This window comes from Schistocerca piceifrons, chromosome 6, assembly GCF_021461385.2.
Source record: "Schistocerca piceifrons isolate TAMUIC-IGC-003096 chromosome 6, iqSchPice1.1, whole genome shotgun sequence".
Lineage (NCBI taxonomy): Eukaryota > Metazoa > Arthropoda > Insecta > Orthoptera > Acrididae > Schistocerca > Schistocerca piceifrons.
This window is the reverse complement of record NC_060143.1, coordinates 544,860,315-544,874,820: the sequence shown is the minus strand read 5'-3', so window position 1 is coordinate 544,874,820 and position 14,506 is coordinate 544,860,315. Positions and strand designations below refer to the sequence as shown.

At 39.8% G+C, this 14,506-nt stretch overlaps 1 protein-coding gene across 1 annotated transcript; it reads left to right on the top strand.

Moving 5' to 3' along the window:
* Window positions 1-5,985: 5,985 nt before the first annotated feature.
* LOC124802908 (ankyrin repeat domain-containing protein 27-like) lies at window positions 5,986-9,929 on the top strand. Its single transcript, XM_047263973.1, has one exon. It carries the CDS (start codon window positions 6,118-6,120, stop codon window positions 8,977-8,979), a length of 2,862 nt encoding a protein of 953 aa, XP_047119929.1. The 5' UTR covers window positions 5,986-6,117; the 3' UTR covers window positions 8,980-9,929.
* The last annotated feature ends 4,577 nt before the right edge of the window (window positions 9,930-14,506 follow it).

Below are 14,506 nucleotides of genomic sequence, written 5' to 3'. Positions count from 1 at the left end.
CTTTTTCTACAAACACCGCCATTGAGGTTAATGGCGACTGGAAACTTGCAGCGGGTCACGGACGCTCTGGCTGATGGGAGCAGTATTGTGCTATGGAAGACATTCTACTGTGCTGGCGTGGGACATGTGGTATTTATCAGAAACACACTGACAGCTGCGAAGCACTTGCATCCCTTCATGCTCACTTCCCCAATGGCTTTCAGTAAAATAACTGTCCGTGTCTGGGAGCCAGAACTATGGTACAGTGGTTTAAGGAGCATTATACTGAACTCATGTTGATGTACCGCCTGGCGTAAATCCTATGGAACCCATCTGGGTCGCTATCGGGCGCCAGCACTGCTTACGCATATCAGCGGCCGTTTTTTACGCAAATTACATGACCTATAATGCCACATAACTCCACAAACCTATCAACAAACTTTTGGATCCTTGATATGCAGAATCAGTGATGTATTTCGTTCCAAAGACGGAGAAACAAGCTACTAAGCAGGTGGTCATAATGTTTTGGCTCATCAATGTATATATGTATCATGCACTTAAAAATTACAGTTATGTATGAAACATCTAGTACAACTTACTCACTATGAGTATGTGGGAAACGATGAGAAAATGCACGGCATGGCCCCATCTCTGAGGCGAACATTTCATGGTGACATTTGATCTTGGAAATGCTCTGAACATATTCTACTGTCGGCCGGAGTGGTCGAGCGGTTCTAGGCGCTACAGTCTGGAGCCGCGCGACCGCTAAGGTCGCAGGTTCGAATCCTGCCTCGGGCATGGATGTGTGTGACGTCCTTAGGTTAGTTAGGTTTAAGTAGTTCTAAGTTCTAGGGGACTGATGACCTTAGAAGTTAAGCCCCATAGTGCACAGAGCCATTTGAACCATATTCTACTATATTTTGTTGGTTCCCAGCAATGCCTTGATCCACAAATTTTTCCTTGTGGCGTCCTTTGGGAAACTATTTATCGTAAACATAAAAGTCTGAAGCCAATGAGTGAAATCACTGAAGCACCCAGTCCTTGTTTAAACCATAATTATTTGTTTAGCTGCAGTATTTACCTGTGGAAAGTAACAGCTGACTTTCCGCTTCTGTTAGGGCATCCGTAGGCACCACAAGTAACCATTCTGATGTTATTATTTCGAAAACAACACAGCAAAGGGCACATGCTACTTACCACAGTCTAACATAACAGTCGCGACACTCACTGCTGTTAAAGTTGTTACTGTATGACAGATGGAGGGACACTAGCGCTCCAAGCGGCGAGTAAGGTGAACATCAGACGCGTCGTAAGCATAATGTTCGTTTCGCAACCATTTCCTACGTAATTTACGAAATATTTGAGGTATTTTCTTGCCTCCAAGGGTTTGTGTAGTATCAGAAGGCATATATGTTTCTAAAAATGATTCTACAATAAGCGCAAGTATGGACAAAAACCACGAATCGAGTGGCAAGCTACAACACATTCGTGAAGAAACACTTGTGACGTTGGATAGAAATGCAGCTTACCTCGTTGATATCAAAAGAATATAAACACACAGATTCACACGTGCCCACAAGTACGACCGTCATCTTTATGTTATTCTAAGTGGGACAAGCAACTGCCAAATAGTGGGTGAACTATGTTGAAAACATTATAATAAGCTGATTACATTACATTTCACGCAAAACCAAATATTTGAATAATTTTTAAACAATCTGTAAGTGAACAAGTTGCTAACAAAATAATGTCATCATACGAAGGAAGCCCCCCCCCATGAACCATGGACCTTGCCGTTGGTGGGGAGGCTTGCGTGCCTCAGCGATACAGATAGCCGTACCGTAGGTGCAACCACAACGGAGGGGTATCTGTTGAGAGGCCAGACAAACGTGTGGTTCCTGAAGAGGGGCAGCAGCCTTTTCAGTAGTTGCAAGGGCAACAGTCTGGATGATTGACTGATCTGGCCTTGTAACAATAACCAAAACGGCCTTGCTGTGCTGGTACTGCGAACGGCTGAAAGCAAGGGGAAACTACAGCCGTAATTTTTCCCGAGGGCATGCAGCTTTACTGTATGATTACATGATGATGGCGTCCTCTTGGGTAAAATATTCCGGAGGTAAAATAGTCCCCCATTCGGATCTCCGGGCGGGGACTACTCAAGAGGATGTCGTTATCAGGAGAAAGAAAACTGGCGTTCTACGGATCGGAGCGTGGAATGTCAGATCCCTTAATCGGGCAGGTAGGTTAGAAAATTTAAAAAGGGAAATGGATAGGTTGAAGTTAGATATAGTGGGAATTAGTGAAGTTCGGTGGCAGGAGGAACAAGACTTCTGGTCAGGTGACTACAGGGTTATAAACACAAAATCAAATAGGGGTAATGCAGGAGTAGGTTTAATAATGAATAGGAAAATAGGAATGCGGGTAAGCTACTACAAACAGCATAGTGAACGCATTATTGTGGCCAAGATAGATACGAAGCCCACGCCTACTACAGTAGTACAAGTTTATATGCCAACTAGCTCTGCAGATGACGAAGAAATTGAAGAAATGTATGATGAAATAAAAGAAATTATTCAGATTGTGAAGGGAGACGAAAATTTAATAGTCATGGGTGACTGGAATTCGAGTGTAGGAAAAGGGAGAGAAGGAAACATAGTAGGTGAATATGGATTGGGGGACAGAAATGAAAGAGGAAGCCGCCTGGTCGAATTTTGCACAGAGCACAACATAATCATAACTAACACTTGGTTTAAGAATCATGAAAGAAGGTTGTATACATGGAAGAACCCTGGCGATACTAAAAGGTATCAGATAGATTATATAATGGTAAGACAGAGATTTAGGAACCAGGTTTTAAATTGTAAGACATTTCCAGGGGCAGATGTGGACTCTGACCACAATCTATTGGTTATGACCTGTAGATTAAAACTGAAGAAACTGCAAAAAGGTGGGAATTTAAGGAGATGGGACCTGGATAAACTAAAAGACCCAGAGGTTGTACAGAGATTCAGGGAGAGCATAAGGGAGCAATTGACAGGAATGGGGGAAATAAATACAGTAGAAGAAGAATGGGTAGCTTTGAGGGATGAAGTAGTGAAGGCAGCAGAGGATCAAGTAGGTAAAAAGACGAGGGCTAGTAGAAATCCTTGGGTAACAGAAGAAATATTGAATTTAATTGATGAAAGGAGAAAATATAAAAATGCAGTAAGTGAAACAGGCAAAAAGGAATACAAACGTCTCAAAAATGAGATCGACAGGAAGTGCAAAATGGCTAAGCAGGGATGGCTAGAGGACAAATGTAAGGATGTAGAGGCCTATCTCACTAGGGGTAAGATAGATACCGCCTACAGGAAAATTAAAGAGACCTTTGGAGATAAGAGAACGACTTGTATGAATATCAAGACCTCAGATGGAAACCCAGTTCTAAGCAAAGAAGGGAAAGCAGAAAGGTGGAAGGAGTATATAGAGGGTCTATACAAGGGCGATGTACTTGAGGACAATATTATGGAAATGGAAGAGGATGTAGATGAAGATGAAATGGGAGATATGATACTGCGTGAAGAGTTTGACAGAGCACTGAAAGACCTGAGTCGAAACAAGGCCCCCGGAGTAGACAATATTCCATTGGAACTACTGACGGCCGTGGGAGAGCCAGTCTTGACAAAACTCTACCATCTGGTGAGCAAGATGTATGAAACAGGCGAAATACCCTCAGACTTCAAGAAGAATATAATAATTCCAATCCCAAAGATAGCAGGTGTTGACAGATGTGAAAATTACCGAACTATCAGCTTAATAAGTCACAGCTGCAAAATACTAACACGAATTCTTTACAGACGAATGGAAAAACTAGTAGAAGCCAACCTCGGGGAAGATCAGTTTGGATTCCGTAGAAACACTGGAACACGTGAGGCAATACTGACCTTACGACTTATCTTAGAAGAAAGATTAAGGAAAGGCAAACCTACGTTTCTAGCATTTGTAGACTTAGAGAAAGCTTTTGACAATGTTGACTGGAATACTCTCTTTCAAATTCTAAAGGTGTCAGGGGTAAAATACAGGGAGCGAAAGGCTATTTACAATTTGTACAGAAACCAGATGGCAGTTATAAGAGTCGAGGGACATGAAAGGGAAGCAGTGGTTGGTAAGGGAGTAAGACAGGGTTGTAGTCTCTCCCCGATGTTGTTCAATCTGTATATTGAGCAAGCAGTAAAGGAAACAAAAGAAAAATTCGGAGTAGGTATTAAAATTCATGGAGAAGAAATAAAAACTTTGAGGTTCGCCGATGACATTGTAATTCTGTCAGAGACAGCAAAGGACTTGGAAGAACAGTTGAATGGAATGGACAGTGTCTTGAAAGGAGGATATAAGATGAACATCAACAAAAGCAAAACAAGGATAATGGAATGTAGTCTAATTAAGTCGGGTGATGCTGAGGGAATTAGATTAGGAAATGAGGCACTTAAAGTAGTAAAGGAGTTTTGCTATTTGGGGAGCAAAATAACTGATGATGGTCGAAGTAGAGAGGATATAAAATGTAGGCTGGCAATGGCAAGGAAAGCGTTTCTGAAGAAGAGAAATTTGTTAACATCCAGTATAGATTTATGTGTCAGGAAGTCATTTCTGAAAGTATTCGTATGGAGTGTAGCCATGTATGGAAGTGAAACATGGACGATAAATAGTTTGGACAAGAAGAGAATAGAAGCTTTCGAAATGTGGTGCTACAGAAGAATGCTGAAGATTAGATGGGTAGATCACATAACTAATGAGGAAGTATTGAATAGGATTGGGGAGAAGAGAAGTTTGTGGCACAACTTGACCAGAAGAAGGGATCGGTTGGTAGGACATGTTCTGAGGCATCAAGGGATCACCAATTTAGTATTGGAGGGCAGCGTGGAGGGTAAAAATCGTAGAGGGAGACCAAGAGATGAATACACTAAGCAGATTCAGAAGGATGTAGGTTGCAGTAGGTACTGGGAGATGAAAAAGCTTGCACAGGATAGAGTAGCATGGAGAGCTGCATCAAACCAGTCTCAGGACTGAAGACCACAACAACAACAACGAAGGAAGCAAGAAAAATTTAAGTGACTAACAATAGAAGTGAATGAAATACGTACCAAACATTACGCTTTTGTAAGACACGAATAACTGCACTTAATAACCACTTCATCGTCAAAGCAGGTGTGTGTTGACGAGTCTCACAAATCTGGCACTGATACAAGGAGAGCTTAACTGGCTGCTTCTGTCATAGGACTGTTTTACAGGTTAAGATGGATTGTCGAATCTTAGTGGCAGTTTCCTCTTCGTCGTCAGTTGAGGTGGCTTATTTGGGATGTCTAACAGTGTGGGTACTGCATTCCACACAAATTTATTATTGTTTGCGTTCATGAACTGTTTTTGTTCGAAATGTAGCGAACAAAACCTAATATTATTATAGAGTTAAACTGGGTCTTTTTTCATAAGGTCTTCTCGTCTGCTATTAACTAGTCACTTTCTACCACTAAAACGAAACATTAATCATTAATTCACATGTAGTTTGCAAGTGAATCCTGACGATACAGTTTAGTAACATGATGGTATATACCTCTCAGGATCGTTAGGAAACCTAAAAAAAGACAGCTGTGGTGTCTTCTTCCTCATGTTGCTGCAATTTATTGCGCTACAAACGCTCCCGCTTGTAAAAACCATTGTAGAAATCAAAATAAACAACCGCTCTTCGCTTTCACGATCGTGCCGAACTCACAGTTTAAGTTACTGGCCGCATGGGGCGCTGCTGGCGCGGTAGGCAACAAAATCGAGGCAAAGTGTCGCGGCTATTATGTTAAACTGTGCTACATACAATGTTTTGGTCTCAAAGAAATGGCGGACTCCCTAGCTTTACTTTTACGGCGTTAGGACATCTCCATAGATTTTAACATCTTTGGTTTGTACGATTGAGCCATGGATTGACCGGAGAGTTTCGTAACAGTGTAATCTTTGGTGCGTATGTGTTTACTGAATTGTCAGTGAAGGAGGGAGTTGTGCGTGCAACAGTTACATAAGAAAGGAAGTATGACAACTATTGGATCTCGTTGTTTTGGTGTTAGTGCTGTGAAGTGGTAGTGTTGTCAACCGTTTGTGTGATGTGTGTTCGTTGTCATGGAATCGTACGATGAAGATCTCAATGAAAATCCTTTTTTTCACATGTTGCAGACGGAACACACAGAATTGTTTCAGAAAGCAACTGTCGAAGGATGGATAATTTGTGTACCGTGTGAAGGATCAGTGCCAAAGTACGCTCTTACCGTAGAGGATTTTTTTAGCCACATCCTGATTCCGAGCGACGAATTACCAGAGAGTCATTTTAGAACGCTAAATGATCGGGACGTCCGTATTTGTAATCGTGTGGTTACAGTGGAAGAAAACGATATTTCGAGACCCGTGACAACACATATTCTGTTTGAAGAAACGTATTACACAGATGATCTATTGAAGTATAAAGTATTATGTTTAGAACACCCACTTGAACGTCATTCAGATTTTGGTCCAGTGAGCAGTAACTCCTCAGTCGTCATTAGTATTCAGACTTTGAGGGACTGTATAGACTTGTTGTGGACGGAAAGTAGAGGTAGGGATGTACTTGAAAAAATTGATCAGTTGATTCGTGATTTTCTTTCGTGTAATAATAACTTGGAGTTTGAACCGCTTCAAGTGCAGAAAGATTTAGTTGGTAGTCTGTACACAGTTTGTTTACAGAATGCTCTAAGAGACAGCCGTCTACGAGAAAGAACAAGTACAAATAAACATCTTCTTGAGAATGTTAAATTAGCAGTGGAAACCTACATGCTTCACACTGTGTACAAGAAAGTAATAAAAGGTGTAACAGCCTGTACTGCTCATGACGACGCCAATTTGAATAAAATCATTAGGAATCTTTCAGATATCCAGTTGAGAGATTTAGGTGTTCGCCAAGATCTATATGATACTGTGCCTTGGGCGAAGCAGGAACTCGCTCGTATTGATGGGTACAGTACTGTATTGGGCAAGGTTGGGTGTCTGAAACGTATGTTGGGAGCCATCACAAAGCAACATCCTAGCAAGAACAGTCCTGACCTTTTTGTTGGTAATGTTATTGCTGCAGATGATCTGTTGCCTATGATAGTTTTCCTTGTAATTAAAACTGGTCTACCTAACTGGATTGCTCACTTGACGTTTATGAAACAGTTTCATTTTTCAAATCCGTCTAAATGTCAAGTGGATGAATACAGTTTCTTAATTACATCTTTAGAAGCTGCAATTGAACACATTAACTCTGGTCTTTTCCTAGGATCTTCCATTCCAGAAGCTCAAATAGTTTATGAAGAAAAATATGACAAGTACAAGAAGGATGATGAGGAACAACAGAGAGTGTCTGCTGAGCCTAGTGGTATTGAATGCTTGTTTGAACAGATAAAACTGGGAAATGAAAGTGAGGTGAAAGATATTCTGGATAGAAGCATTGGTTCAAATTGTATGAGAGAGAGAGAATCATCTACCAAGAAAAATGATATAATATTGAAATTATGCCATCCATTATGTTCCTGTGATAAATGCGAGAGTATCATTTCGAAAAGCTTGTGCAACACTACTCCCACAATTAATTCATGTGATGACAGAGGTTTCACAGCACTCCATGTGGCCTGCATGTTTGGGCGCCCAACTATGGTTGATCTTCTTCTGAAGTATGGTTCTAATGTTAATGCCTGTGACTATAGTGGTTCAACTCCTGTGCATTATGCTGCTGCCAAAGGTTATCAGAATGCACTGTTACTGTTGGCTCATGCAGGTGCACACATAGATATTGCTGACAATGAAGGCAATACTCCACTTCATTTGGCATGTAATAATGGCCACGAAGGCTGTGTGAAGGCAATCATATATTTTGCTGAACATGTTGGACTGAAATTAAATATTAATTGTGCAAATAGTCAAGGTAATACTGCTCTTCATAATGCTGCTCGCTGGGGTTATGAGGGTATTGTCCATTTGCTTTTGGAAAATGGTGCACGGCCAGGAGCAGAGAATAAACGCCACATAACACCCCTTGATTATGCCCACAACATCCACATTACAAGGCTTCTGATGAGGGCCATAAAAACAATGCCACCAAGTGGTTTAATGCCTGGTAGTAGTAATGGCATTGTAACAAACCTCACATCAAAAAGCAAAGAACTCCATGTAGCAGCTTCATCAAAGAAGACTCTTGATTTCAGTGACAGTGTGAAACCCAGGAAAGTGTCAGGTGCATCGCTGCAGAAAGGTTCAAAGACAAAAAAAGTATTTTATGGAGTCTTGCCCGAGACTACACAGGGGATGCGGAATGTAGAGAAGCTTCTGAAAGCAATAGCTGCTGGTGATACAAGACTTGCTTGTTATTACATGGGACTTGATGCTAATGATGAAGCTGCATCACAGAAGGCAGAACAGCCAGAACAACAGCATGAAAAATGTCACCCATTATGCACTTGTGAAAAGTGTCAACCGGAAAATGATGTTAATTCAGATGAAAATGGAACTGATGAAGAGCACTCACACCATATACTTGATGTTAATGTTTGTGATGGTGAGGGCTTTACACCGTTACATGTTGCAGCTATGCATGGGCGTTTAGATCTTACACGTTTGCTGATTGATGCTGGTGCACTAGTAGATGTACGGACTCGGACCAAAGCTGCAACACCACTTCACTTTGCTTGTCAAAATCAGAGACTTCAGGTTGTGCAGCTTCTGCTAAGGAGGTCTGCAGATCCAGATATTCAGGATTGGCATGGGAACACAGCTTTGCATTATGCTTGTTATGTTGGCAACATAAGACTTGTTGAAACATTGTTGCAGCTTGCATCTCCAAGGTTGGATTTGAAGAATGCATCGGGTAAATCAGCAGTACAGGAAGCTGAAGAGAAGATGGCTCTTACCATTGTCAAACTGTTGCGTGGAGGGAAGCAATTTGTTGGAAATGGTGATGAGAGTAAAGACTGCTGAAGGGAATTGTGTACTGAATGGTTTTGCTACTGAGTGAAAGAAAAAATATTTTAGTACAGTATTTACCAGTATCAACATTTATATTATGTCTATATGTAGTTACTTTTTGGCCTGTGAGCAACATTCATTGATGTTAAGGCTTCATTTGCTTGCTTCAGAAATTAAGACATATAGATGTTATTAGTGTATTATTAAAATAACTGTTAGCAGTTTCCCTATAATTTAACTGTTTCAAGATCTCTGTGTTCAACAAGTCGTTCAGAAACCTTATGTATCAAGAATGTTGTATATTTATTATACACCACAAGATTCAGATGTTAGTAGACAGTGCATTGTAATTTTCTTTTATCAGCCTAAGTACAGTGTACAACATAGTCCTGAAAGAAATGAATTCTTTGTGCGAGAATGTGTTTTCGTAATGTTCCATGAAGTAGAATCTTCATGTGTCTGTTATTAGAGGAATTAATTCATAAAGTAAGAAAACTGTTTGAGCAAAGTGTCCAGTTGCGATAAAATTCTCTTGGGAATGCAGAATAAATAATGGATTAGCGAACACAGTTCTATATGTTGTCATCTGATGGGTTTTTTTCTTTAGCTACTAAAGAATTGTACTGTATGTGAAAAGTGAAAAGTAAACAAAAATGAGCAAAGGTAATGCTGATGCTTATCTGACTTTTATGAGGTCTCACTGAATTTATATTTGTTTCTGACTGGTGGTGAGTTTTAAGGCTGGTGGCCTTCATGGTGAAAAAGCAGTTAACAGCAGATAGTAAACAGTACAACATTTTGAATTTGTCTTTCATTTTTAAGTACTAAATTGCTATACTGTGGAGCAGTGAAAAGTGCTATTCTCTTGTACTTGAAAGGCATTACTTTACAATGATATGCAAATGCACATGTGTGTGGTTTACAATTTTCTTTGCCTTTGAAAGATCTGTCACCAATTTATTATTTCCATCACATTTAGCAATGTGACTTGGTCAGGCACTTCAGAAAAAGTGTCACTATTCATGACTTACCTTAGTTATGTTCTTTACAGTGATGGTCTCCTGTTATAGGAATATATTGCCTTACTATGCTTTTGATTTTCATTTTGTTAAGAGTTCATGGTTGCTGAAACCCAGTTTTCATTCAGAAGACCATACATTTTGAATTATATGTTTTACTTCATTAGTAGATTTTGCGTAACCATTCAGTACAAGTGATCTGTAAGCTTTACGGTTTTACTGTGATCTCCCCAACAATATCCCATGAAAGTCAATGCTATTTTGGAGTTGTTTGTGATCCACAGCATTCTGTTATTTTTTATTAGATTTTTTTTTAATTTTTATAACTTGTTCCAAACCATATATGTTTAATGATGCAACATAGGCTGCTTTAATCTGAATCCTGGGTACCTGGCATTTTTATAGTGTGTGTATGCATGGTTGCATAAATCTTGATGTTCTTATTGGTGCTAACCATTTGGTGCTATGTAAAGTAAATCTGCTTATTTTTAAATTGTCATTAATTACTTTATGTGGTATGTTCATGGTTTTTGTAACAGCAACATTAATGCAGTGGCAGTTACTTTTGGAGATTAACACTTGGAATTTTGAAGTAATAATTTGTTATAAAAAGATATGATTGAAGGGAAATTACAAAACCATTCTCAGCCGAAGGAAAGATTGGAACTGAAGATGTTCATTGTGTAAAATATTTCTAAGTTGGGTTTCCACATGCACTGAAAACTTTCTTATGGATACTCCTCACTGTCTGCATTATAAAACACTTTGCTGTCTGTAAAACTGACAGTCAGAGAAGTTAAAAGCTGTTTTATTTACTGGCGTAGTATCACTTCCTGCAAAACTGCTGAAGAGTCTCTGCTGATCATGATAACAGGTGGAAATTCATCCATTCTGCTTCTCTTCATTCTCTTGGCCCTGTTTTATTTCATAGTCTATCTGACACTGTGTCAGGGAAGTGAGATTTATGTGTAACTAGCTAGGTACTGTTTGTGGGGAAGTGTACTTTTAGAATCAGAGGAAGATGTGATAGAAATTAAAGAGGGAAGCCATTGCCAGAGATTGCACATGCCTTCTGAAGAAATTTCCCAGAAACGAAAATAAAATCACAATCTTGTATGTGATAAGTTTCACTCTTGCCATTCTAGGGGCATTCGTGCATTGTATTTGAGTGTCACATTGTGCCTTCTGAGTGTCACATTGTGCCTTCTGAATATTTCACATGTATCAAACAGAGATTTAGTGTAGCTACAGTCTGAGGAATGCTTCCACAATGAAATATTCTTTCTTCCAGATGTGCTGGTCCTGCAAATTTGCATGAGAACTTCTGTGAAGTTTGAAAGGTAGAAAGTGAGGTACTGGTGGAACTAAAGCTGTGAGTGCAGGTCGTAACTCATGTTTGGGTAGCTCAGTCAGTGGAGCACTTGCTCAATGTCCCAGCTTAGAGTCTTCATCTGGCACACAGGTTCCACCTGTCAGGAAGTTTAACTCAGTAATTTGTTGACCGTTAATCTCCATGTTGACAGTATGGTTACCATGGATTACCTATGTGAATAGGAACTGTTTACTCAGTTTTGCGTGTCATCCTTATGACAATTTGAGAGAGAATGTAAGTGATTTTACTAGTAACTTTTTTCTACTCCAGGTCACATTTATTTAAGCTGATAGTCATGGTGATGGTTGGGTTCGGTTGTTTCGGAGAGAGGACCAGACAGCGAGGTCATCGGTCTCATCGGATTAGGGAAGGGTCGGCCGTGCCCTTTCAAAGGAACCATCCCAGCATTTGCCTAGAGCGATTTAGGGAAATCACGGAAAACCTAAATCAGGATGGCCGGACACGGGACTGAACCGTCATCCTCCCGAATGCGAGTCCAGTGTGCTAGCCAATGTGCCACCTCGCTCGGTCACTAGTCATGGTGAAAACTGTTATGCCTTACAGCTGTTCAGTGAGACATTAAAGAGCTCTACTAACAGAAGTGTCTAATTTATTGACTATCACCACAAGTCAGTCAGATGCTTTTGGCTTGATGTTTCATAGCCGAACCATTTTCTCATAGAGCTTAGGACTTGTTAGTAATTTGTTCTAAAGAAATGCTCATCACTTTTTGTACTTTTCCACTCTTTGTTATTACCTTGTATTGCCTGAGTAATGACATGCTTTAATTTTCCATCCAAGATGTCAAACACTGGCATGTCATGTGATGCTTCTTCTTTCCTTTCTACCCTGTTGATTTTATGTACAGTGGTTTCCTTTTATTTGTGCTTGTAGATTGTTTGCAGAATTCTCCAGATGCTTCACATCATCTCTATACTTTTCTCTTTGGCTTGTGCTTTAATTGTTGACATTTATAGGTACTATTGTAGTGGGTGGATTGATTTCCAAAAACTGTTCTAGATAAATCTCTTGATTAGGAGGATGAAGATGCAGAATGGACTTAACTCAGACTTAACAGAAGCAAAAGTGATTACACTGCTGATGATGATTCTTCAGTTTAAATATCCACACTGCTTGACAGATCTGTTTAAACTGTGGTTAATTCACTTCATTGGGAAAAACAGGTTAATAAAGTATATCAGTGTTTACATAGGTAAACAGTGCTGCCACAGATGATTAATGATCATACATATTAATGTTTTGTAGAGAGAAAACAGCATTGTAACATACATACATAATGGTCTGCAACAAAGCTGCAGAAGTATACCAAGTTGCTTTTGCTGGTTTGTGAAGACAAAAAACCTCACTCTCCAACTGCTGCTGCTGCTGCTACCATGGCATCAAGGGAAGGTGTACCGCACCTCTCAGTAGTCATACTGTTAATTTCTGATTGAGAATAAACAGTTATATTATCCATAATTTCTTACAGAAAGTTGTTTAGAGTTCATCTGTGTATGCTTATGACATTCTGTAACAATACAGTAATTACACTGCCTTAGGTATGGTAATTATTCTGAATATAATTGAAAACATACACAACTCATTTAATTTTTCTTTTGAAATAGTAGGTATGTACTTCTAATGGCTGTAAGTTGTTAAGCAATGTCACAACTTGTTAGTGCTGCCAAACCAGTTTAATATTGCAATCAGTTTAATATTATAGCAGTAGGAATCCACATTACAAGTACACTAAGATGTTGTCTTTTCTTATCCGTAAGTTATGTGCAGATGAATTCCCTATCCTTCATTTTGGGAATTTTTTTGTATAGCTGCAAGCGTTCTTCTATATTATGATTATAATAGTGGTGTGGATGTAAGAAGACTGGTGGTGGCATGATGCACAGTGCCAAGGAGCATGTACCACTTCATGCTCCAGCCATTAATGTAATTGTATCATGTCTGCCTGTAGTACACACTCTGGGGCTGTGTTAAGTGTTGATTTTCATATTAGTTTAGATATGCTGTGGTTAATTAGCCACTATACTCTTCATTATGAGTGGCATGCAGCAACACAATAAGTATTATATTAAGGATCAACAGTGATAGTTTCCAAAGCACATAAATTCTGGCAGGCAGAGCCAGAAGTGGAAACTATGGCCAGATACGGCACTCACCCATGCGTTGACAGTTAGTGGGGTAAGCAACAGCTGGAGTGTGAGGTACAGGATGGGGCAGAGAGCACACTGGTCACACCAAAAAGTGTTCTGTCTGTCTCTTTGCACAGAAGCTGTCGTACAGCTGCCTTCTTACGTGCACCACAATATACTGAAGAGATTTCTTCGAGCAACTGTGTAACTACACTTTTCACAGGAGCCAGCATCTACTACAGGAGGGTGTTATCAATAGACATGGGTACAACTTTCTTCACGCGATGTTTTAGGACACCATTCTAATGGATACACACAGTTTAAAACAGCAATTTGTGTTTAGTGGAAACTCCTTACATTCAAGCAACTGTGCAACAGATTCATGATAATTCCCTTGAAGGTTAAAGAATGTCGCATTGTTTAGAAGTACTATGCACATCATGTCAACATGAAGTTTCACTACCTCCCTGCCCTCTTTGCCCCCCCCCCCCCCACCTCCCCCTTCCCATAGATCTGTCTTCACCACAGTCAGGTTTGGTTGTATCCAACTTACAATGCGACTTGCAATACATAGGTGCCCCTCGAATGGCAAGAGTGAATCATATCTCTTAGTAATAGATATACCTTCTTCTGAACATGCAGTTTGTTGAGTATTTCGCTGATGTCTTTGTTCCTTATACATTAGCATTATTTTTATGAAGAGTAATACCATAAATTGTATGTTGCTGTTACCTCTGGATATGCCAGTGGCTCTGAATACCGGAAGAACTTTTGTTTCTCACTACAGCACAATAGGGTAGAACACTCTCCACCTCATCCCACTCCTACAAAAACAGCTGAAACACAAGAGTGCAGGCAGTAAATTAAATCTTGTGCTTACTGTTTGGGAAAATATTAATGAAAGACAATGGTGATATTTACAAATAAATTTATGTAAGACATGTAATTGAACTAATTTCAAAGCATTAATAACAAATGAGACTGCAGGAAACATAATTGAT